Consider the following 24,651-nt stretch of genomic DNA (forward strand, 5'->3'; position numbering starts at 1 on the left):
TTTAGAGTTTTTATAAATATTTTAAAACCATTTAAATAATTGAAATTTATCAAATAATTCATTGGCAACTAGTAAAATTCAAAGTCAGTAGTAAGAAGTCGTCAAAAGATAACTGTAAAATATAATTTTCATCTCTGTCTGATGACATTTTAAGTGTTTTTATTGTTTCTCAAGCAACACACAGAGAGAGAGAGAGAGAGAGAGAGAGAGAGAGAGAGAGAGATGTTGAATGTTTGTAATATTGAAGAAGGTGTCAGGATATCTCTGGAGAAGTTTTAATGGGTGAAGTAAAAAAGCAAAGCTACAGCTATTTCTGAAATGAACATGCCTACAACAAAATAGAGACAGTGATTATCAAAATCATCATCACCATCATTTAATGTCCATTTTCCATGCTGATATGGGTTGGACGGTTTGACAGGAGCTGATCAACTGAAGGGCTGTTCAGGCTCCCTGTCTGTTTTGGCATGATTTCTATGGCTGGATGCCCTTCCTAATGCCAACCACTTTACAGTGTACTGGGTATTTTTACACAGCACCATCACTAGTGTTTTTTATTTGACACCAGCACCCATGAGCCTGCAAGATTAGGGATGCTCAGCTGGAGAGAGTTGCAAGGATGACCATGCTTTTACTTAGCTTAACATGTCTAAGTAAAAGTGGTTGTCCTTACAGACAGGCTCATACCCTGCAAACCTCTCTGGCTGAGCATCCCTAATCTCACAGGCTTGTAGGTGCTGATGCCACATAAAAAGCACCCATACCAGTGCTGCGTAAAAGTAGTCCATTGCAATCAAGCATGCCACCCATGACCATCCTGTATTTCTAGATACATTGAGAACAATGGTTCTCAATAGGAGTCCATATGACCTCTGACAGGGGTCCATGCAAGCAAATTAGTAAATTGGGGAGTCACAGTAGTATATTAGGGGTCCCTGAAATAAAATTTTGTTTTAAATGTATTTGTTGCAAGAAACAGCTAGATTTCTTCCTGAAGCCTTTAACTTAGTTCAACTCATACAAGTTAATGTGTGAAAAATAAAGTGGGAATTTTGAAAGAAGTAACTCTAAAATTAGGTTTTAAACATCAAATGGCTATGGATGTCCATCAAAATAGAACAGTAATCAAAGGGGCCCATAGGTAAAAAATGGTTGAGAACTACTAATTTTGAGCAATATTCTTTTCTACTCTAGGCACAAGGCCTGAATTTTTTGGTGGGGGGGGGGGGGCAGTCGATTAGATCAACCCCATTCAATTGCTACAAAGGCAAAGGTGATGCCCGATACAAGAATAATTACAGAAGCATCAAATTGCTGGACCAGGTGATGAAAGTTGCTACCTGCTTCAACTTGCTATAAAAGTAGGTACTAATTTTACCTTGTACTTATTCTTAGTGCAAGTTTTGAAGAGTGTAGTTCAATTTTAATATTTTTCAAAGCTGTAATGGAAGTGACAAAGGGGCATATTCGGTATATTTTGCTTTATGAGTTCAATAAAGGCAACAAAGCAATGGAAAGTGTGAAGAATATTAATGCAATATATGGGGATCGGACAATAAGTGTAAGCCAGTGTCAATGGTGGTTCCAGAAATTCTGAGCTGGAAACTACAGCCAAGGAGACAAGCCTCATCCTGGAAGATCTGTAGAGCTCAATGAGGACATCCTGCAAACTCTGGTGGAACAAAAAACCATCATAACTGTTGAAGAACTAGCAGAGGAGCTTGGATTTGGTCATTTAACCATTCATCAGCACCTGCATGCCATTGAAAAAGTCAGCAAATTGGATCAACAGGTTCCTCAAACTTTCTGAGTCTAATCATGCACAGAGAGTGAATGTGTGTTCTTCTTTGTTGTCATGCCTCATGAATGAACCTTTTGGGGACTGAATAGTGACTGGTGGTGACAAATGGGTTCTCTATAAAAATGTCAAGCCTGTAAACAGTGGGTATGGAAAGGAGAAACACCGGCACCCCAGGCTAAAGAAGGTATTCACCCATATAAGGAGTCGTTATCTGTTTGGTGGGATATGAAAGGTTTAGTTCACTTTGAACAAACCAAACAATAACAAAGGAGATTTACTGCGAACAGCTTGAGTGGCTTAAGTCAGCACTAGAAGAAAAAAAACATGTTTGGTTTCAAGATGAAAGGTGTTCTTCCATCAGAATAATGCTCGGCCACATACGGCAAGGATGATATTCCAAAGGCTGAAGCAGTTTGAACAGCATACGATGCCCCACCCACCATGTTCACCAGACATTGCCCCATCTGATTATCATTTATTCCGCAGTTTTCAAAATCATTTGGATGGAAAAAATAGGAATTCTGTAGATGAGGTCAGAACAGTACTGGAGGAGTATTTTGCATTATGGACAAGGGAATTTTGGAAGAGGGGCTTTGCAAGTCTACCAGATAGATGGAAGAGCATTGTAGAAAATTAAGGAGAGTATATTTTAGATTAAAAATAAAAAAATTTTGTTTGTCTTAATTTTGAAAAATAAAAGATAAAAAAAAACACATAATTTATGGGATGACCCAATATATATATATCGTATATCATCATCGCTTAATGTCCATTTTCCATGCTGGCATGGATTGGATGGTTTAACAGGTGCTGACAAGCCAGAGGACTGCATCAAGCTACTATAATTTTTTTTCAGTTACAAGACTGTAGCCATGTTGGAGCACCATCTTGAAGGGTTTAGCCAAACAAATCAACCCCACTACTCTTTTGTTCTGTCTGGTACTTATTCTATCTTTTGTCTAACTGTTAAGCTTTGGGGACATAAACAAACACTGGTTGTGAAGTAGTGGTGGGGCACACACACACACACAAATGACAGGCTTCTTTCAGTTTCTGTCTATTCAAATCCACTTACAATGCTTTGGTCAGCCCAGGGCTATAGTAGAAGATAATTGTCTGAGGAGCCACACAGTGGGTCTGAACCCAGAACCATGTGTTTGGGAAGCAAACTTTTTACCACACAGCCATTCCTGCACCTATATATTTTCATTGTGTATATCTATGTGTATGTGCATGTGCGTGTATATGAAATGTTCACTTGTCATTTGAATGAAACAATGTTGTTGTTCACATTTCTTTGTTGATGTTATAACTGATTGCTCTACTCTTTAAAAAAACCAACAGAATAAAAATAAAAATGAAAAAAATATGGAAGAGAATTGGTGACAAGCAGAGTATTTATTTGGTCATAAACTCTTGTCTCAAAACCAATTCCTGCCCAAGCCATGCTCACAGAGAACAATATGGCTATCAAATAAAGCAATCAATTGGGTTATCAGATGAAGTCATTAATTTATTTTTCCATTTATTTTAATAATCCTTTATCAATGATTTCAACAAATCAATCAATAATATATTCTCCTTCATTGTTCACGACTTCTTGCCAATGTTCCACTCGCTTGTCAATGTCTTGACGATAAAAGTCACCACATTTTGATTGATTCTTTAAAAATTGTTGATGAAAGATAAGGATTAAAATACATAGAATTAAAAAAGAAATGCGTGAATATATCTGACATCACAATACTTATGGGAACATCGTCATCATCATCATCATCATTTAACGTCCGCTTTCCATGCTAGCATGGGTTGGACAATTTGACTGAGGATTAGCAAGCCAGAAGGCTGCACCAGGCTCCAATCTGATTTGGCAGAGTTTCTACAGCTGGATGCCCTTCCTAACACCAACCACTCTGAGAGTGTAGTGGGTGCTTTTATGTGCCACCGGTACAAGGTCCAGTCAAACGGTACAGGCAACGGCCATGCTCAAAAAGGTGATGTTTACGTGCCACCTGCATGGGAGCCAGTCCAGCAGCACTGGCAACGACCTCGCTCGAATGATTTTCTAACGTACCACCAGCACAAGTGCTAGAAGGTGATGCTGGTAACGATTACGCTCAAATGGTGCTATTTACAGGCCACTAGCACGGAAGCCAGACAGCTGCTCTGGCAATGAACACTCTCGGACAGTGCTGTTAGTGCTCCACTGGTGCAGGTGCCAGTCATCGAATATGGTTCAATTACGATTATAGAAATATGGAAAATAATTACACACATAATGTTGATATCTACCTGGTGTTCCATTAAGCAGGTTATGAGAATCCTTTAGCCTGGGTTCCGACTTTGGAATAATATGGTAGGAAAATATATAGTACATAAATGCACTAAGCAAGAACAATACTATGTAGAAGCAGATATAAAATAATAAAATCTTGCCTGAAAATAAAAGAATTGATTATCAGTAATTTAAAACATCTATTTTTTATAAATTACATTGCATAAAAACTGTATTTGCAGAAACAATATATTAGATTAAAACAGAATACATATTTGAAATTATTTATCCATTTATTTATTTGAAAATGGTAAAAACCTACTAAACTCTACTGTTACTTTTATTTTGTTAAATGAACATTAGCACATTCATGTTTTACATCCAATGTTTCCATGCTAGCATGGGTTACATAAACACATATTGTTGAAGCTTTCTTTTAAAATGGGTACCCTTCCTGCCACAAATCCTTTACCTGCTTTTCAAGCAAGGGAGTTTTTAATTCCACAGAATTGCTGGATAACTTATCAACAGGGAAATGATAATGAAGAAAACTGACTGTAGCTCATGAAGTCACAGAATACAACATTTTCAACATTCTCAGACACACACACACATAAGATTGCAAGACATTAAATGATGATGACCCAGGAAGACATGGAATGCAGTGGTGAAGCATGATCTTTGAATGTTGGGCCCCACAGAGGCGATGACAAGTGACCGAGACCTTTGGTAATATGCCATGCTTGAGAAGACTCATCAAACCAATTGAGATAGTATTTGTGACCATTGCTGGTGTCATGTAAATAGCACCCGTGACATCGTAACTGTGGCCATTGCCAGTAGCATGATCTTTGAATGTTGGGCCCCACAGAGGTGATGACAAGTGACTGAGACCTTTGACGATATGCTGTGCTTGAGAAGACTCATCAAGTCAAGTGAAATCATAGTCATGGTCATTGCCAGTGTCATACAAATGGCACCCGTGACAGTGGCACATAAAAAGCACCCATTACACTCTTGGAGTGGTTGGCATTAGAAAGAGTATCCAGCTATAGAAATCATGTCAAATCAGACCGGAACCTGGTGCAACTCTTTGGCATATCAGTTCCAGTCAAACCGTCTAACCCATGCCAGCATGTAAAGCAGACATTGAATGATGATGATGATGATGATGACGATGATGATGATAAAAAATTTATTAAAATAATTTTGATATCAAGCTGGTGCTTGGAATATGAATTAACATGAAATTTTGATGGTTTTAATTTAAATGACTTCAAAATTTGCATCATAGAACCAGGAGAGATACCAGGCTATTTGGTAACAAAAGGGTTTAAGAATTGTATTTACATCACTAAGTTCTACAATATTCGACAACTGAAAGTAAACATACAAAGTGAAACCTGAGCCCTGGAATTGGACACACTTAGCCATATCATGAAAAATGCACAGGAAAAACACACACACGTGATATAGCAAAAAAGGTCATTTGTGTAACATAATTTTCCATAAATTGACCAAAAATGTTTAAATGTAATATTGTTATATACAGAAATATTTCATTTAATAAATAAATAATTCAGTTTTGGACAATATGTAAGGAAAGAATGCATTCTAAAGTGAATCAGTTCTGATGAGAAAAGATTTGGTAAAAGTGTTTAATACAGAGTCAGAGATGAGATATAGCAAGAAAAATGAAAGAAACAGAAATTTAGAACATCAGCTGGATTCATATGTATGTATGTATGTATGGATACATACATTCATGTGACAGGGTTAGTAATTTCAGAAGTGAAGGCATCGTAAGTAATGTTAGAAAAGTGAAGAATGTTTAGTGAATAATTGTGCATAGTGGGTGTGTCTTCGCAGATAGGAGAGCAGGATGAAGAATGCTGGGATTTTAAAGGCTTGACTGTCATTCAGAGCAGAAATATTTTGGGGTACTCAAGGAAAAAAAATTTGCTTTTGCACTGTAATATTATCCTTCAAGTACATATGGGATTTCCGTGAGAGTTAGTCAGAGACTGTTAAACTTAGAATGTATAGAGGAGACAGAAGTGGTGCAGCGCCATTTCCTTGAAACATGTAGTATCTGAGAGAAATTTAATTTAAATAGATCATATTCCTCATACCATGCTAAAAATAAATTTAAAAAAAAAAACACAAAATTTGTAATACTACAGTTTTATAGTAGCAAAATCATGTTTTTCAACCAATGTTTATTTCATTTTATTTGTCCATTTCATTATATTTCTTCGTTTATTTTTTGACATTCATCTTTCTTGACAGGAATAAAATATAATACTTGTGATATGCAACAAACTGTAAACCCTCAGCACTTTGTAAACTCAGTCATTTGCAACTCATAATGCTATTTTAGATTTGATATTAATAAAAAGCAGAAGGTGGTGAGCTGGTAGAATCGTTAGCATGCCGAGCGAAATGCATAGCGGTATTTTGACCATCTTTATGTTCTGAGTTCAAATTCTGCTGAGGTTGACTTTGCCTTTCGTCCTTTTAGGGGTTGATGAATTAAGTACCAGTTCCATACTGGAGTTGATCTAATCGACTGGCCCCCTCCCTCCAAATTTCAGGCCTTGTGCCTATAGTAGAAAGGATTAATAAAAAGCAAGACAAAGGCAGTGAGCTGGCAGAATCATTAGCATGCAAAGCAAAATGCTTTGCAGTATTTCAGCCATCATTACTTTCTGAGTTCGAATTCTGCCAAGGTTGATTTTGCCTTTCGTCCTTTTGAGGTCAATAAAATAAGTACCAATTGAGCATCAGGGTTGATGTAATCGACTTGCTCCTCCCCTAAAATTACTGGCCTTGTGCCAAAATTTGAAACCTCTAAAAGCAGGACAATGTCCAGTCCTTCAAATTTACTTTGAATGGTCATGGCTTCAACTTCAGATGCTACATTAATTCACTCTTCTTATACAGTTTCTTTTTCACTTTTTGCAGACACTGCCTGACAATTTTAACTTCAGTTGAAACATACATTATAGATCCACCATTTTCTAATGACTTCTATATTTTCCAAATGCTAGATTTCTTTTTTTCTTAAATTTTTCACTGTCTAAAAATATTTAGCTGTAAGTCAAATTACAATAACTTACTTCGCCAATTTTTGACATTATTCTTAAGCATGTGTACATATGTGTATTCTTACATAGAAACACAGTTTAATTGTATCTATTGTAAAATTTTATAAATTTTCTTATTAGTCAATCAGAAAGATAGGGCATTGACCAAGTCCTTCATAAGCTTACTCAAACTGGAGATTAATAGGGGTTCATGTTTAGTTTAAGCAGCTATAGAAATCAATAGAAAAGCATAAACGAATAGGGAATTTTCAGATGATTACTGCTCTGAGAGCTTAGTGCAAGATCAGTGGAGAAGATGTGCAGTAGAGGAGACAAAACAGGAGATATGGGAGGGGTGAGTGAGAAAGGGAGTGAGAGAGAGAGAGAGACTGGTGTCAAAATACCATCAGTAAATCTCTTCATAAGACATTGTGCATTTGCCCTTTAAATGAACTTTTTTTTTACTGAATTACCCCCCTCCCCCATCCCCCATCAGGTTATTGAACTCTGACAGCATAATCAAAGTAAAATCTCAACTCATGAAAAGACATTGAGTACAGTGGACCCGGATGGCAAATACACATATTGTGCAATAAATAGATTTACAATTGATTAGTTTAGTTCAAACATCAATTTATGAGTTCTCCAGGAAATTGCAGGAAATGACAATCTTATCATAATGATTAATAAAGAGAGAAGAAAAATATCAATCATCATTAAAATTGAAATTCTGTCAAGATATGTAAATTGGACAAGAATTTAAAATATTATGGCTGAATACTTATAAGAATATCTTTAGACGGAAGATAATCACACACTCATATATACAGACAGATACATACATGCATACAAGCAAAGCATAATGATCTAATAAGAATCTCAGAGTAAAACTTTATATTTTTCACATGACCAAAATTATAATAAAAGAAAGTAACTTGTTTAAAGCCAGAAATATATTTTAGCTGTAAAGAGGTATGAAAACAAATTAGAGTATAAGGAAAATAACATATGCTTCTTTCGCACAAAACAATTGTAGAAAGGAAAACAGTAGCATTCCTGAAAGGCAAACAGCCACTGACACAGTCCAATCACTGCTTATTGTCAAGCTACATCCTCTCTTGTCACTTCTATTGCTACGATAAGGGCCTCTACTATCTTGTGCAATCTAAATGCTTCATCATGTAATTGCCTCTCTTGATTATTTCTCTTGTGATAATTACATCGACATTTATGTTTTTCTCACTCAACACTTCTCTGAGCCTCTGAAACTGGTAGTAAAAAAAAAATAACCCCAAATATCTTCAGAGTAGAGACCTACCCTACCGTTTGCAACAGTATGAACCTGACAAAAGGTATCCAAACGCTAAGTTGTGATGTTAAACTAAGCAACTTATTCAGTCTATCACAGACTAGTTAATGCCAATTCCAAAAGTGGGGAAGATTTCAAATGGCTACATCTACTCCCATTTCTCCACAGATTTATAAATAAAAAGACAATCATTAAAGTTGAACTGGTTAAACAAGATCAGTTCTTAGAATGGTGATTGTTGCTGTAATTTTATTTCTTTCCAAGAATTGCAATAGCTGAATGCATGTCAGCTTCTTGTCTAAATGATTGAGTTTCTACTAATTTAACACCAGAGCTACACTATATTTCTAAGAAGTCAATGAACTTTGCAGACATGGTCCACCTAGTTAAAAATCAAACAGCATCATGGAGTGATTAATTACCAACAACAACACCTCCAGAAGCATTTGATTGATGAACAACGATTCAACTGTTTGCTATACTGAATTTGATGTCAGATGCAGTTAATCTTGCTATTATCCATTCTCACTATAAGGTTATAGACAGTGAAACAACAACAGAACAGATTTTCAACAATACTGGGAAATATTTAATTGAATCTAGATATATTATAAGAAGTCCACTGATTGTTGGCTTTATACCAATCTTTCCATGTTAAAAGAAATCATGCACATATGTCTGCTGAAAGAACTGTCATACTCAATGCTGAGTGGCAGCTAACACTGGTGTTCATTTGAAAGCAAAGCTGTTTAAAGCACTATTCAGCAATGCCCCAGATAATTTAAGAGTTGAGATAGATTAACTCTTTCACAAGTGAAAAGGTAATGAAGAAAAAAAAAAAACAAGAAAAAAGGAATAAGAAATGTTTTCTTAAAATTTTTTTAGTGAAGTCACTTGAAAAGAATTTCACGTCTTTCTTCAAATGTCTGTTCATTCAGAACACACTAATGTTAGTGTGTTTATTTTTAAGTATATATTTATAAATCTATCCAACTATGGTACAGAAGAACAATAGGTTAAGCTATCATATATCATTTAAAATATCCCAAGAAAGAAAGAAAATGTTTCAAGCTGTTAAGATGAAAACACCAATCTAGAAAAATAGAGGGCGGAGCTTCAGAATAAACATGTTCTCCCGCCCAGACTTTATTATTTGTGTTCATGATATTTTTACAGATTTCTATACTTTAAAACATCAGAAATTGTGATTCAACAAAAGAAAAAAAAGATGAAAACTCAAAATTCTAATTTTTTCCTTCTTCTATCCATTGCCTTCTCCATTTCAGAGTAATCAACTGTAGCTTTCTCCTTTTGAGTTTTGTAATTTCTTTGGTTCTGAAATGTACGTTTTAACCACTGGAAATTATTACATCATCATCATTGTTTTAATGTCCCCTTCTCCAAGCTACATGGGGTAGACAAAGTTCATCAAGGCAGATTTTCTGTGGGCAGATTCCTTTCATGTTGTCAGCCCACACTTGTTTCCAAGAAAAGTAGCATTACCCTTTGGCAAGATGTCTTCACAGACTAGAAATAAATGACATCACTTACAAATATCACACAATGCCAAAGAGAGAAAAGCCCCTCCCTCACATACACAACAGGCTTCTTTCAGTTTCCATCTACCAAATCCATTCACAAGGATTTGTTTAGTCTGAGGCTCTAGTAGAAGACACCCAAGGTACAAAACAATGAGATTGAACCTGAAACCCTGTGGCTGGAAAGTAAAATTTTCAACCACACAACCATGCCAGAGTCTTTATATCAATTGTAAAATTTTATAATTTTATTTATAATTCTGCAAAAATGATTTTCACAGTAATTCAATTTTGCTTTTAATTTCCTAACATATCCATTTCAGAATACCAATTTTATTCTTTTACTTGTTTCAGTCATTTGACTGTGGCCATGCTGGAGCACTGCCTTTAGTCAAACAAATTGACCCCAAGACTTATTTTTTGTAAGCCTAGTATTTAATGTATCAGTTCCTTTTGCCAAACTGCTAAGTTACAGGGAACGTACACACACCAGCATCAGTTGTCAAGTGATGGTGGGGGGACAAACACAGACACACAAGCACACACACACACACATACAACGGACTTCTTTCAGTTTCCGTTTACCAAATCCACTCCCAAAGCTTTGGTCAGCCTGAGGCTATAGTAGAAGACACTTGCCCAAGGTGCCACACAGTGGGACTGAACTCGGAACCATGTGGTTGGAAATCAAGTTACTTACCACACAGCCACTCCTGCGCCTAATGTATCTTTTTACTTCTGATTTATAAGAATTTCTGATCCCCCACTCCCCTAAAACACAAATTCAATATTGTTCTGAAAAGGTTAACTACAGGGAAGGTACATTATTTACATTCGATGGATATTTGTCCTCATCTTGTCTGTTGTTAATACAACGTTTCAGCTGATATACCCTCCAGCCTTCTTCAGATGTCTTGGGGAAATTTTGAACCTGGGTTCTCATTCCTAAGGTATTTTTCGATGTTGTTGTTATTATTATTGTTGTTGTTGTTGTCGAAAAATACCTTAGGAATGAGAACCCAGGTTCGAAATTTCCCCAAGATACCAGAAGAAGGCTGGAGGGTATATCAGCCGAAACGTTGTCTCAACAACAAATAAGATGAGGACAAATATCCATCGAATGTAAATAATTCCTCATCTCTTAAATATAGAACTGTATAGGGAAGGTGCTTATTATTCTTAAACTCTGTCAAATGGGAAATTTCTTTTAAATAATTTTAGATTTAAGCTTTGGGACACTTCCCTAAATTGCATGAAACATCAGTTCCTCTTCTGTTCAATCTAGGGTCAATTTAATCCTTTATATTTCTCTCTCATAAATTTATGACTTTGTGCTGATATGAAAAATGCACATACACTATGATCATGGAGAGCAAGACATAGACTCTAAGCCAACCTTAACTGTAACTTCCATTTTCGGCTAAGGCCATTCCACTTCAGTTATGCCACTAATGGCCTTCAGAAAGGTATCATTGCCACAACATTCTATTTACCACCTTCATATAAAAATATACAGGTTTTTATGTTTAGTCAAAAGAAATGTAAAAACTGCAACAGTGTGCTAACTAACCTCATGTAGGTATTGTATTTTCCATGGATTCAAGGTGTATCTACAGTTTGTCTTGCAAACTAAATGAAGGTTGTTATGCAACACTTGTTAGTAAGAAAGCAGATAAAACTCTGTCAGGCCCTGCTCAATTTGTAAGAAAAGAGTAGGAGGTAATTCCATTTGCTGCACCAAATGTTAGCTCTGAACAAATGTAAGTGATGCAGTGGAATGGCTGGTAGATCAACAAGTAAGGTCACTTTTGTGTGTGGCGATGTGCATGAACAATAAGCACTAAGAGCACACAGGACTTAGACTCTCTCAAATGCTTTGGAGGCTCTCTCGAAGCAGAAGATAGTTTCTGTCACCTAGGTGACCAAATTAGCAATGGGGTGGATGTTCTGAAAGTACTGTTTCTCGAATATGAATTGGATGGAGAAAGTTCAGAGAGCTACTACGTTTGTTGGCAACAAAAGGACTCCCTCACAGAGTGAAAGGTAGCTTGTATATTGCTTGTGTATGAACAGCTATACTCCATGGGCTCTGGGGGCAGAGGACATGTGTAGACCAGAAAGAAATGAAGGCAGTGTTCTCCGCTGGATGTGCAGCGTCAATGTTCATGAACGACAAAGTGCAAACATGTTGAAAGAAAAGTTGAGCATAAGAGGAATCAAATGCAGCATGCAAGAGCGGAGACTACATTGGTTTGGATATGTGATGTGTATGAATGAAGACAGCTGTATAAAGAAGTGCCGGTCACTGAAAGTGGATGGCACCTATGGAAAAGGGAGACCCAGGAAGACATGGGATGAAGTGGTGAGGACTGATCTCAGGATGTTGGGGCTCAGAGAGAAAATGATACGGGACTGAAATGTCTGGCGATATGAAGTTCTAGAGAAGAGCCACCCACGTCTGTGAACCTAAGTTCTAGAAGCGTTGTGTCCCACCCACATGTAACAATAAAACTTTCATTCACCCTACTCTACAAACCAATCTACATCTCCACCCCTTCCCAAACTATTTCTCTTCTGTTCCTCACATTTCCTCTTCATACACTATGATTAGATTCCATTCCTCAATCCAGTCCTCACTGTAGCATTGCTTTCCCCATCCCCCCCCCCATATACACAGATTCTCACCAGTCACAGCATCCTCCACCCCACCAGACTCATGACATCTTGGTGATACCTGCTAGTACCTGTCACCGTTCATCTCCCTCTTCCTTACTCTACCATCCCATCTATACCCTGATCCCTGTTCCTTGCAAGTGTACCATGGTACTTGATGCCATCCTTCTCCTGCTCTTGCTGTCTCTCTCTTTTCCTTGCATCCAACCATGCCAAAATAGACACAGAAGCATGGCGCAGGCTTCTGCCTCGCTAGCTCCTGTCAACCCATCTAATCCATGTCAACAAGGAAGGACGTTAAACAATGATGATGATGACGACTGCAACCAACCACCTCATCTAATATCAGCTGACCTACATTAAAGTTCCATTAATCTTCAAACTCTGAGGCTTCAGTAGAACCAATGTAAGTTACTCTGGAAGGAAAGAGTGTTGTTGGTTTGCAATCGTCATGGAAACTTCCAGAGTACGTCACAATGCCCAATACTTGAGTGATATCTCTTCAGCCTAATCGCACAAGGCAGAAGTGATGAATAGCTGCAAATACGCGGTACCTTTTCCAACTTACAACTGGTATTTGTGAAGGTAAAAAAAAAATAATAAAAATTTCACTACAATCACTGCTCTTGAAAACCTCGTAACTGCTCAGGCTAAACTTGTGTGTTTGTAATGGCTGTTTAACTGTTTACTTGACTAAAGCATTTGTATATGTTTCTCCTTCAGCTACCCCTTGTTTTACACGTACAGAGTAATGCATAGCTTTCCTTTCATTAGTCCCAAGTTACACTGGTGGTCGAAGATAAATAGAAATGTGTATCTTATATGATGCATGGATACCTGGAAAATATATCTTATGTACACAGGAAAGGAAAAGGGTTAAGAATTATATAACATTACTTACAGATATTATTTATAATCAGTTAATTTTATTACATATATATATATATATATATATATATATATATATATATATATATATATATATATATATATATATATATATATATATATATATATATAACACGTATGTATATGATATATGAATAATACAAAACCACATTGAAATATAAATAGTAAATAATAGTCATGATTCTTACATAATAGAAGTTTCTACAAAAGAAAGACAAAGCTTTAATTGGTCGCACACTACAAGGTTCAACGGAACCTACTGAAGCAAGCCAGCATGCTCATTAGAATTCTGTTAAATGACTAATATGTCTGAGAGAATAAAAGAGATTAATGGAAGCAGAATAATAATTTTAAAAAAAACGAATCATGTCCCACACCTGAAAAGTATGTCTGTCTATATCTATATAGACTTTAACGATGTCGAAGACCATGTTTGTTTTGTTTCTCCGTATGTAATACACCTAAAATAATTTCAAGTAAAACAATTTTCTCATAAACTTAATAAGTGACAGCATGAAAACTCATATTTAAAAATGATAAAGAAAAAAAAAAAGAAAAAACGTCAGAATTTTATAACTTGTAAGAAAAATTAATCTGAAGAATATGTCAGAAATAATTATTGTCAGTTTTGACAGTAGTTGTACACTAGCATTAAAATAATAATGAGATTAATCAGTGCTCGAAAGTGAAGCATAAAAACTTATTTCTGAGTATTTCTTCATTCTTTTCACAATACACCAAACGCATTTTAAAGTTGAAACTTTATAGATCACCTTTCATAGGTTTCCACAATGGTCGAACTAAAATGGTTTTCGGTGTTCCTTCGTTAACTTTTTTTACTTCTGTGTCATTTTCATTTCTTCCCAATTACACTCCGAAGCACATGTAAACAACTATATAAAACCCTCTTTCCCCCGACAATGTCAGCAATATTTTTTGATCCAAGATCATAAAATAAAACTCGACAATAATCATTAATAACTTATCAACGAAATGAAAGAGAATGTTATCTGGAATCATTGACTCTAGAATGATGAAGCCTGTTATGATTTATTTCTGTACGTGAAGTCCTAATAAGCAAATGATAGAATAACGGTTAACATGTTGTAGACAATCGTAAAAAAGGTAAAAGGGTGATCTTACGGTACGAGTCCTAAACATCGGCCTTTTCCGTAAAAAGTGTCTTCGGCAATCTTTACCAAAGATCGGTTTTTTCCGTAAAAAGTGTTGGAGAGAAACAGGGAAACGAAAGACATGCAGAGAGCGCGATTTATTTTGAAGGGTTTAGGGTTAGGGTTTGGCTTAGGGTTAGGGAATGCCGTCCGTAACCCTAACCCTAACCCTGACACTAAAACAATAACCCTAACACCGTAGTGAAGATCGTGCGGGTGTTACGGAAAAGGCTGATCTTTGGTAAAGATCGCCGAAGACACTTTTTACGGAAAAGGCCGATATTTAGGACTCGTACCGTAAGATCGCCGGTAAAAGTAAGATGTCCTAAAAAAAAAATCCGAAAGTGACAACACTGACATTCCAAAATTCCATGAAAAGAATAAAAACTCCCTCATTATGTCACTTACTCCCTCATTATGGCACTTACACGTATAATGAATTCTAACGATATGTTATATATTTTACAAATACGCCGTTCGAACATACTTTACCCAACAACGAATATTTAATTTACCGAGAAAGCAATTAATTCGATGATTTGCATGTCAACATACCAGCAATGTAATAATCCTGCACGGTTAATGGACTGTAGTGAAATAACGGACGAGAAAAGGTGGCATTGTTTGCTGTGGATTTACTAAGACTATACGAGCCAGGATTAAACTTTGTTTCTTTCTTTCTTCACTGTGAGTTTCAAATAAGAATGTGGGCGTAGAGACCCATATCTGCTTTGTATGGTTGCCCGGTCTGCTAGAAATAACAACCACATGTATCTGAAATCATTTCCTTTCTTGATAAATGAAGAACATATTAGATGAAGTAGTCCCAGACATAGACTTGTAGTAACGCTGTGCGCATGCGTAGTCTCACGCATGCGTGGAATTCAACATCCAAGCTTTCTCGCTTTGGTCAATCTCTTTCTTGCTGGCCAGCGATTGAGCAAGGACGTGTCTAGCTATCTCTCCATCTTTCGAACTCACGCTAGACAGCTCACATCAATATACCAACGTCCCAACAACCATGTTCTGACACACCGAAGACGTCTCAACAAACAAGATTAAAGATGTATATTTTCCACCATGAATAAATATTGTTGAGTTGATAGTCTGGAGTTCAGCGTTCCGTTATAATTCTTAATTTAATATAGGAAAGTCAGGTGTACATCTAATGATGTATAACCCACTTTCCTATAACTGGTGACCCCGACGTGATTCAGACACGCAGCCCGCTGAGCTACAATAACAACTATTTCTATATAACTGATAACCAACATTTCTATAAAGTGGTGACCCCGACTAAGAAAAAACGCGGCCATGGATTCTGGACTACCAACCTATAACTGGTGACCCCGACTAAAGAACAAATGCGGCCACGGATTCTGGACTACCAACCTATATAGTGGTGACCGACTAGGAAACAAACGCGACCATGGATTCTGGACTACCAACCTATAACTGGTGACCCCGACTAAAGAACAAATGCGGCCATGGAGACTGAACTACCAAGCAACGATGACCACCAACGACGCCACCGTCATCACCAAGCAGCCTTTTCGCCACCAGCTTCGTTCAAACAAGATTACCACCGCGACGACAACAACAACTACTACCAACTACGAGCATTCTCCCGACGTCGCCAACAGTTTCAACAGGACATCATTACCACCACACATACAGAACACAGCTATATTACAGTTCCTGCGCCGACGTTTTCTCCATCAATGTACTGTCTACCACAATGTCGTACGCCAACAACCCCACCACCAGGGACACACCATATTGCATGTTTTTCTTTCATTCCTTTAATTTGTACATTGCATGCATGTATCACACGAGTGTACATTTCATTTCTTTCATTTTCTTTGTGTGTGTTTGTGCTACATCTTGTGGGTGGTTTTCAGTGGCCATCCTGCCTCAGGCGTTCCAACAGAGTTATATTATCGTGCGTTCCGCACTGGCAAGGGAGCCCTGTAGTAACGCTGTGCGCATGCGTAGTCTCACGCATGTGTGGAATTCAACATCCGAGCTTTCCAGCTTTGATCGATCTCTTTCTTGCTGGCCAGCGATTGAGCAAGGACGTGTCTAGCTATCTCTCCATCTTTCGAACTCACGCTAGACAGCTCACATCAATATACCAACGTCCCAACAACCATGTTCTGACACACCGAAGACGTCTCAACAAACAAGATTAAAGATGTATATTTTCCACCATGAATAAATATTGTTGAGTTGATAGTCTGGAGTTCAGCGTTCCGTTATAATTCTTAATTTAATATAGGAAAGTCAGGTGTACATCTAATGATGTATAACCCACTGTCCTATAGACTTTTTAAAATGGGATGGTATCGAGACAGTGAAAGGTTTTAGATCAGGCATGGGCAACCTTTTTCGAGACATGACTCATCCCCAGGCGAGCTGCACTAAATAAATTCAAGGTAATTTTTTGTTAGGCGTGCCATTTAGAAAATCCCGTGAGCTGCAGTTTACCCCTGGCTGCCTCAGATTGATAGGCCTGCTCTGTCAAAGTTGATCTCGGGCTAAACAAAAACAACCCAAACAACTCGTTTTAACTACATCGCGAAAGATTCATTCTAGCCATTTAATAAAACCACAAACTATTAAATTTAAATCAACTTCATGAAATATTTAAATTTCCGTCGCTCAACTGCGACCTGAACACGGACTCAAAGCTGAATTGTGTCACTGCGACGAAAACATTGGCACTTCATTTAAGTGAATTTAACAGTTTTGTGTATTTATCAAAACAACAAACGGAGTAGGGATGAGTGACAGTCAGAGACGGTAAAGCTGGCGAAAAGCATTCAAAAGGTTTGTTCTGAAATCATTGGTATTTTAATCAAAATAAAACTGCAAATTATATTTAGTTTATCAGTTACACACACACACAAACATACGCACGTGTGTATATATATGTAGTGGATCTTGCACGCATGAAGTGGATTCGATCCACCATAACCAAATTTAAATTAACACTGCAACAGAACTTTTCCCACGGTGGAACAATGGTTTTTCTCTGACAGCAGTTTTACATTTCCCAGATGCCTTAAAGCTAGGCCGAAATAATGTCTTCACCACTTAACCCTTTCTAACCTCTTCTACAAAAGCTAGAATAGAGATAACAAGACCACCAACTAAATCTATTGTTCTCAATGATATGTCTATCCTCCTGGATCGTTATAAAAGCAAGGAAACCCCAAGCAAAAAGGTTAGTTTAGTCACCAGTCAGTGACGACTCAGCAAAAACGAAGTCTGGTTGACCAGCTAGAACCTTGGCCAGAGGAAGAAATGAAGTTTACTGTCAGCAACTGTGAGACAACGTCCCACACCCTACAACTCTTAGAAGCTCTAATTTTGTTCTCTTACAACATATTCTATCGCTATCTGTGGATTACTACAAACAATTTGTATACGCCAAACTATGCAAAGAAACATTCTACCACATCTTTCTTTCGCATGCTCTCGGATATTATAACCTGCCCGTCGAGGCAAGGTATTGTAATGTAACGGTAAATAAATATTTCCTTAAAACTTCATGCATTGTTCATCTTTCGCATCCTGCAGCATGTCGTTATAACAACAAAGTTTTATCGTCACAACTGCTGACTTCGACATCGTCATAATATTGTTTACTAATCAATTTCTGGTACTACTAAAGCAGAGTGGTCCCGGACGCGCAGTCGCGCTAGCTAGTTGTGAGTGGTCGATCCTAACCCTATCCCTAACCTTAACCATAAACACATGTATTCATTTGCAAACACGCGCGCGCGCACTTTTTGTAGGATCGACTACTCACGACTAGCTAGCGCGGGTGCGCGTTCGGGACCACTCCGCTTTAATAGTACCTCGGATCTTTGGGGTTTGACGGGCAACATTTGTTTTCTTAACGAAACACTTTCAAACTTGGGACACTGGTAGAATGTGTCATATAAAACAACTTCTTCTCTTAACCTTCTTAACAAAATTTTGTACATCGCAAGTTATTTCATGTTAAAGTTGTCGTATTTCTGTAATTTCAACCAATCACTGACGTCTATTCAGCTGAATACAGTTACTGCTGTTCGGTGTCAAGTGTGTTATTCCCTGTTTAATTATATCATTATTCCCTAGTAAGGGTTTAGGGTTCGGGTTTTAGGGTTATGGTTATGAGTTATAGGGTTAGAGTTAAGGTTATGGCAAAAATAATCATAACCCTAACCGTAATCCTAAAACTAACCCTAACTCTAAAACCCGAACCCTAAAACCCTAAAGCTAAAACCAGTACAAACGCACGAACGATGTCATAAATAAGAGTAACAGGGGTAGTTGTTGACAAACAACGGGACTAATTTTATTCAAGGGAAAAGATCCCATGACACCGTTACGGCATTATTTGTTTTCACCTCAATAGACGTCAGTGATTGGTTGAAATTACCGAAATACGACAATTTTTTACATAAAATAACTTCGAATACAAAATTTTTTATCTGTTCTATACCACAAAATATACAAATATTCGAAGTTTGAAAGTGTTTCGGTACCAAAAACACTACAAAAAAAAAAAATGTTGCACGTCAAACCCCAAAGATCCAGTACCTCAATTTCTCCCATTACAACTGGTAAACCCTACCGTTACAATTGGTGACCCTCGACAACAATTAAAACAAAACCGTTACACACACACACACACATATATATATGGTATATTCTGTTAAAAACGTAGTAGAATACAATATAAAGCTCGTCCGTTCACCTTCAGATTTCACCCTGTGCAATCCAGTAGTAAGTATTATACGTACTTCCAGCTTTGCGTTTGGCCATCAAATTGAAATAGCTACATTTGTTTCCACGCAACATAATTCTCCAGGCATGCAGGGAAACGCTTGCATAATCAAGTACCTGCACGCCTGGAGAACTACGTTGTGTGGAAACAATTGTAGTGATAGAAATAAATGTCCAACCATACTCCTTCTTGTTGACTCCAAATTATTTCAATTATATATATAAAATTAAATACTAATCACTTTAGTTTTCAAAATATAATCGTTCACATAACACACATATATATAGATGTAATATGAACGAGCATGTGTGTGTGTGAGGGTGCATGGCTGAATGGTTAAGGTGTTGCACTCACGATCTAGAGATCATGATTTCAGGTCCTAGATCGGATGGTGCGTTGTGTTCATGAGCAAAACACTTCATCCCACGTTGCTGTACGATCAACTCGACATCTGACGCGTGGTACACAGTGCATCCGTTGAGACAACGTCGATTTGACGGAAAGATTGAGCTAATGTGCAAACTGTGGTGCGACGGAGGAAGAAGACAACAAGAAGCAAAAGGACAGAATGAAGCGTTGGACCTTACCTTGCCGACCGCAGCGGGGTACACGATCGCTCCTAATCAGAACACGTCTTTCTCGTAACGTCGCTGTTTTCTCACTGGCCCCACGTGCTAGCCTTCGACCGCGTGTCGCCGACTTCCGATCTGACCCTTCCGGTTTGGCCCTTCCGGTCTGGCTTCACCTCTGTTTGCCTCACCCCTTTCCACCACAACACATTGCTCGTCACAGCCCACAACACCACACAAACGATGAATTTTTTTTTATTAAAGATGGAATATATGACATAGAGAAACGTTGGGTAAACGTCATAAATGAACATGGATCATACTTTGATTAAATAAATCAGTTCTCTAACACTTCTGACACATTTTATTGTTACCTTTCAAATACGACATTCCATGTGAAACAGCCTAAAATATATGTGTGTGTGTGTGTGTCTGTGTGTACATAGGCGAAGGTAAAGAATACGCACACCTGGTGTTTAGAGTTAGGGTTAGGATTAGGGTTACGCCGAAAACAGGTGCGTATTCTTTATCGCCGCCATATATATCCAGTTGGATGGCGAAAAAAAGTGTGGAAGGGAAGGAAAGTGTTTGAAGAGGCCAGGATAACGCAAGCAAGACTCAAAAGATATTTAAGGAAGAATGTAAAGATCGAGAAGATGAATGACAAGGACCTTTTTGTGTGCACAGTCTGTGACAGACCAAGCTTGTCTTTGGCTGGCCTCAAATCTCACCTGCGAACCCATGGAAAGCAAACTTCAACCAACTATTCTGATTATATATCTGTGCACACGTTTGAATGTGGTGTATGCCAGAAGGCTTGCAAATCCAATGGGGGTCTTAAAAGACATGTTAGGATCCACAATGAGTAGAACTTACCTGCAGGTATTGGTAGTTCAAATCAGAGGTGCAATCTGTGTATTGCGATTCTTTCAGTCAAGAAATTTGGAATTGTGTAAATGTATGAATTTTAAACACACACACACACACAGAAAATCTGCCTTTTATAGATAAGATATATATGTGTTGTACATATATTTACAAGACTGCTGACATTTATCAATGGTTTCTCCCATTGTGTTAATGCGCCATTTTCTATCATTAATAAAACTGTCGGCATTTTTGACGACACGGGTATGCTAGTAGTAATAAACGATATGATAGTAACGAAGATCAATGAACGTATGTTCAAGCCTTCAGGTTTAAATTGAGTCTGCTTTCATTAAAAAAGTTCCTCTACCCTTTATTGTAACTATAGTTCATATTTTCAGATAACAGTGTTAAGTGGCAGTACCTTTAGAGATTCTTAGAGGAGAAAAACAATAAAATTATCTCATTTTAAACCATTTAATTTTTTTTTTTTGTCCGTGAGAATAGAATAAAAATACTTGAGCAAAGTAAATAGGAAAAATATTTGATTTAAATTATCTTACAATGTCTTCTAATTTAATAAATACGCATGTTAGTGTGTCACACTTTTTCAACTTTACTCCTAAAAGCCGTAGCCCAATATATCATACCATTTTGGAATCAGGTCGGCCCCGTGAGTAAATTAAAAACATTCCGGGCCGAATCTGGACCTGCAATCCAGAAATTTTGGTTTTCCAAGTTTTCATTACTGCGATTGTTTTCGGCGATTTTTTTTTACATGATTTTTTGCGACGGATCTTTTTGTACAACTATTTTTTATAACTTGGAAATAAATTTTAAGAACAACTGAAATTAATTGCAAAATTCAGCGATTATTTTAGGCGATTTTTTTGGTTGATTTTTTTGCAAAAAAATTAGATTATCTTTGGGATATGGCTCTGGAGGAAGCAATTGCCACAAATTCTCCAAAACAAACCTGAGATCTGTTTGCAGATCTTCCCATTCGGGGTCAGTAGCTTAAAAGCTTTGTACCAATCGGGCGGCTTTTAAGCTAGTATAATAATTAGTAGTTAATGATTGCGTTGCCCCAAAAACTCGAATTATCGCTTAACGATGACGCCTTAAGTTAATTTAAACGTTGTTTTGTAAACAAAGTTAAACGCAACCATGGCGTTTAACGCTTTGGTTTACATATTAAATAATTTATCACGGATTAAAATAAATTTTGAAAGTTCAGAGTTCGGACATGTATTTTAATTCAATTGTTGGATTTGTGTAATAAAATGTAAAATATACAAACATTACATTCGACCACAATATATATATATATATATATATATCTATATATATATATATATATATATATATATAAAGTATGGGGGTTTAGTTCATAGGTGATCTAAACGATAAGGTACACTACGAAAGTACTGTAACAATTATATATATATATATATATATATATATATATATATATATATATATATATATATATATATATATATATTAATATTTAGCAGAAGTAACAGAGTGGCTAAAGGTACGTGAGTTTCGTGCGTTGGCAATATATATACACACACACATACACGGCATTTCTGTTTGAGTACCAGAATATTCACAAATGTTTTTCGTGCATGATTCTATCATCTTTTCGATACTTTATTCTAAGTCGGAGGTTCTGAAGTAGTGCAAGTTTTCCTTCTGTGCATGATTATTCTAAAAGACCATCTCGATCACCATTCACTTACTCTTCGACACACATACACAGTATCCCCTTGTGATTTGTTTCCTTTTCATTTTACATGAAACTGAGAAAAGCAGCCATGTGATGTCTCATGTATGTGTGTGCGTGTGAAAATTCTTGAAATAAAGACCAAGGAAACCAGAAATCCGAAAAGGACTCTGTACTGTACAAGTTAACTATAAATGTAGAGCAACTGTTATATAGAGTTAATGTTTTAGCAACGGTCGACTCACCCCAATTACAGCAAGTCCGCCCCATAATCGTGTTATTCTCCGGGTTATAAATAAACAGCTTCATTCTTTTCTGCCATTTAGGCTTAACAAAATTAGTTTCAGGTTTACTCCCAGCATTATTAGGTTCCGTCATGCTTGTGTTTCTGCAAATGTCACTTCAACAAGAGTCGGAAAGACTATGGTTATTGTCTGATTCTGGTCAGAGATTCCACTGGATTCTAATGACGTAACGTCAGCTCTAACAATACTCACCTTACCCCGTCACCCAACTTCTCGATTAAATTTTCTTAAAAGGTATTTACAAAACCAGGATGAAATACAATTTATGGCAATGTTGTATCTTTACGTATTGACTGTCTTTCACAACCGGTACAAAACTGAGCTCAAAAACATCTATTTTCCAAATGAAACTTCGTTTTATGTGAGTAACCGTTAAAGTTAAACTGAGTTAATATTCTGTATCTTTTATTTATTCTTTTTACTCGTTTCAGTCATTAGACTGCGGCCATGCTGGAACACTTCCCTAAAGGGTTTAATCGAACAAATCGAACCCAGTATCTATTTCTAATCCTGCTACTTGATCTATCTGTCTGTTTTGCCGAATTGTTAAGTTACAGAGATGTAAATAAACCAACACTGGTTGTCAAGAGGCGGTAGTGGTGGTGGTGGTGGTGAGGGGGGACAAACGCAAAGAGGCACACACATCTACACATATGTTGGACTTCTTTGAGTTTCTGTCTACCAAATCCCTTCACAAGATTTTAGTCGGCCCAGGGCTATAGTAGAAAACACTTGCTCAAAGTGCCACGCTGGGGGATTGAACCCCAAATCATGTGAAATAGAACACCATACTTAGAATTTTTGCAGACATTGACTTTATGAGCCAATAAGGGAGCTTGTAGCTATTAGGATTAATTCAACTGGCTTCATTACAATTTTATTGTATATTTTATAAACATAAACCATCATACCTTACAATTTTTGAAGAGATTTGGTGATTTCAGTATTTTTCCTTATTTGAGGAGGGCTACAAGAAGAAGTGCTACTTACCACACAGCCACTCCTGCGCTTATTAAATATTTATAAATTTCATCCTAGAATTATTGTTATTATTATATATAGCACAGGAGTGGCTGTGTGGTAAGCAGCTTGCTTACCAACCACATGGTTTTGGGTTCAGTCCCACTTCATGTCACCTTGGGTAAGTGTCTTCTACTATAGCCTTGGGCTGAGCAAAGCCTTGTGAGTAGATTTGGTAGACAGAAACTGAAACTGAAGTGGCGAGCTAGCAGAAACGTTACCCCGCCGTGTGAAATGCTTAGCGGTATTTCGTCTGCCGCTACATTCTGAGTTCCAATTCTGCCGAGGTCGACTTTGCCTTTCATCCTTTCGGGGTCGATAAATTAAGTACCAGTTACACACTGGGGTTGATGTAATCGACTTAATCCCTTTGTCTGTCCTTCTTTGTCCCCTCTATGTTTAGCCCCCTGTGGGCAATAAGGAAATAAGAAACTGAAAGAAGCCCATTGTATATATATATATGTATATATATATACTCTTTTACTTGTTTCAGTCTTTTGACTGTGGTCATGCTGGAGCACCGCCTTTAGTCGAGCAAATCGACCCCAGGACTTATTCTTTGTAAGCCTAGTACTTATTCTGTGTATGTGTTTGTGTGTGTGAGTGTTTGTCCCCCCC

The 24,651-nt window shown here is 37.2% G+C and overlaps 1 protein-coding gene across 2 annotated transcripts in view; it reads right to left on the reverse strand.

Annotated features, from left to right (window-relative positions):
* LOC106882930 (sodium/potassium-transporting ATPase subunit beta) overlaps positions 1-23,596 on the reverse strand; it is a 42,070-nt gene extending 18,474 nt beyond the window's left edge. The window contains exons 1-2 of one of the 2 annotated variants that reach the window (XM_014933773.3): positions 22,954-23,567; positions 4,094-4,237 (exon numbers count right to left, since the gene is read on the reverse strand). In XM_014933773.3, the coding sequence (XP_014789259.2) occupies positions 4,094-4,237; positions 22,954-23,086 (277 nt within the window). In that variant the 5' untranslated portion in view covers positions 23,087-23,567. Of the gene's footprint in view, positions 1-4,093; positions 4,238-22,953 lie in introns of both variants that reach the window. The other variant, XM_089347739.1, reaches the window with a different exon arrangement.
* Between the last annotated feature and the right edge of the window lie 1,055 nt (positions 23,597-24,651).

This window comes from Octopus bimaculoides, chromosome 2, assembly GCF_046866305.1.
Source record: "Octopus bimaculoides isolate indiv1 chromosome 2, ASM4686630v1, whole genome shotgun sequence".
NCBI lineage: Eukaryota > Metazoa > Mollusca > Cephalopoda > Octopoda > Octopodidae > Octopus > Octopus bimaculoides.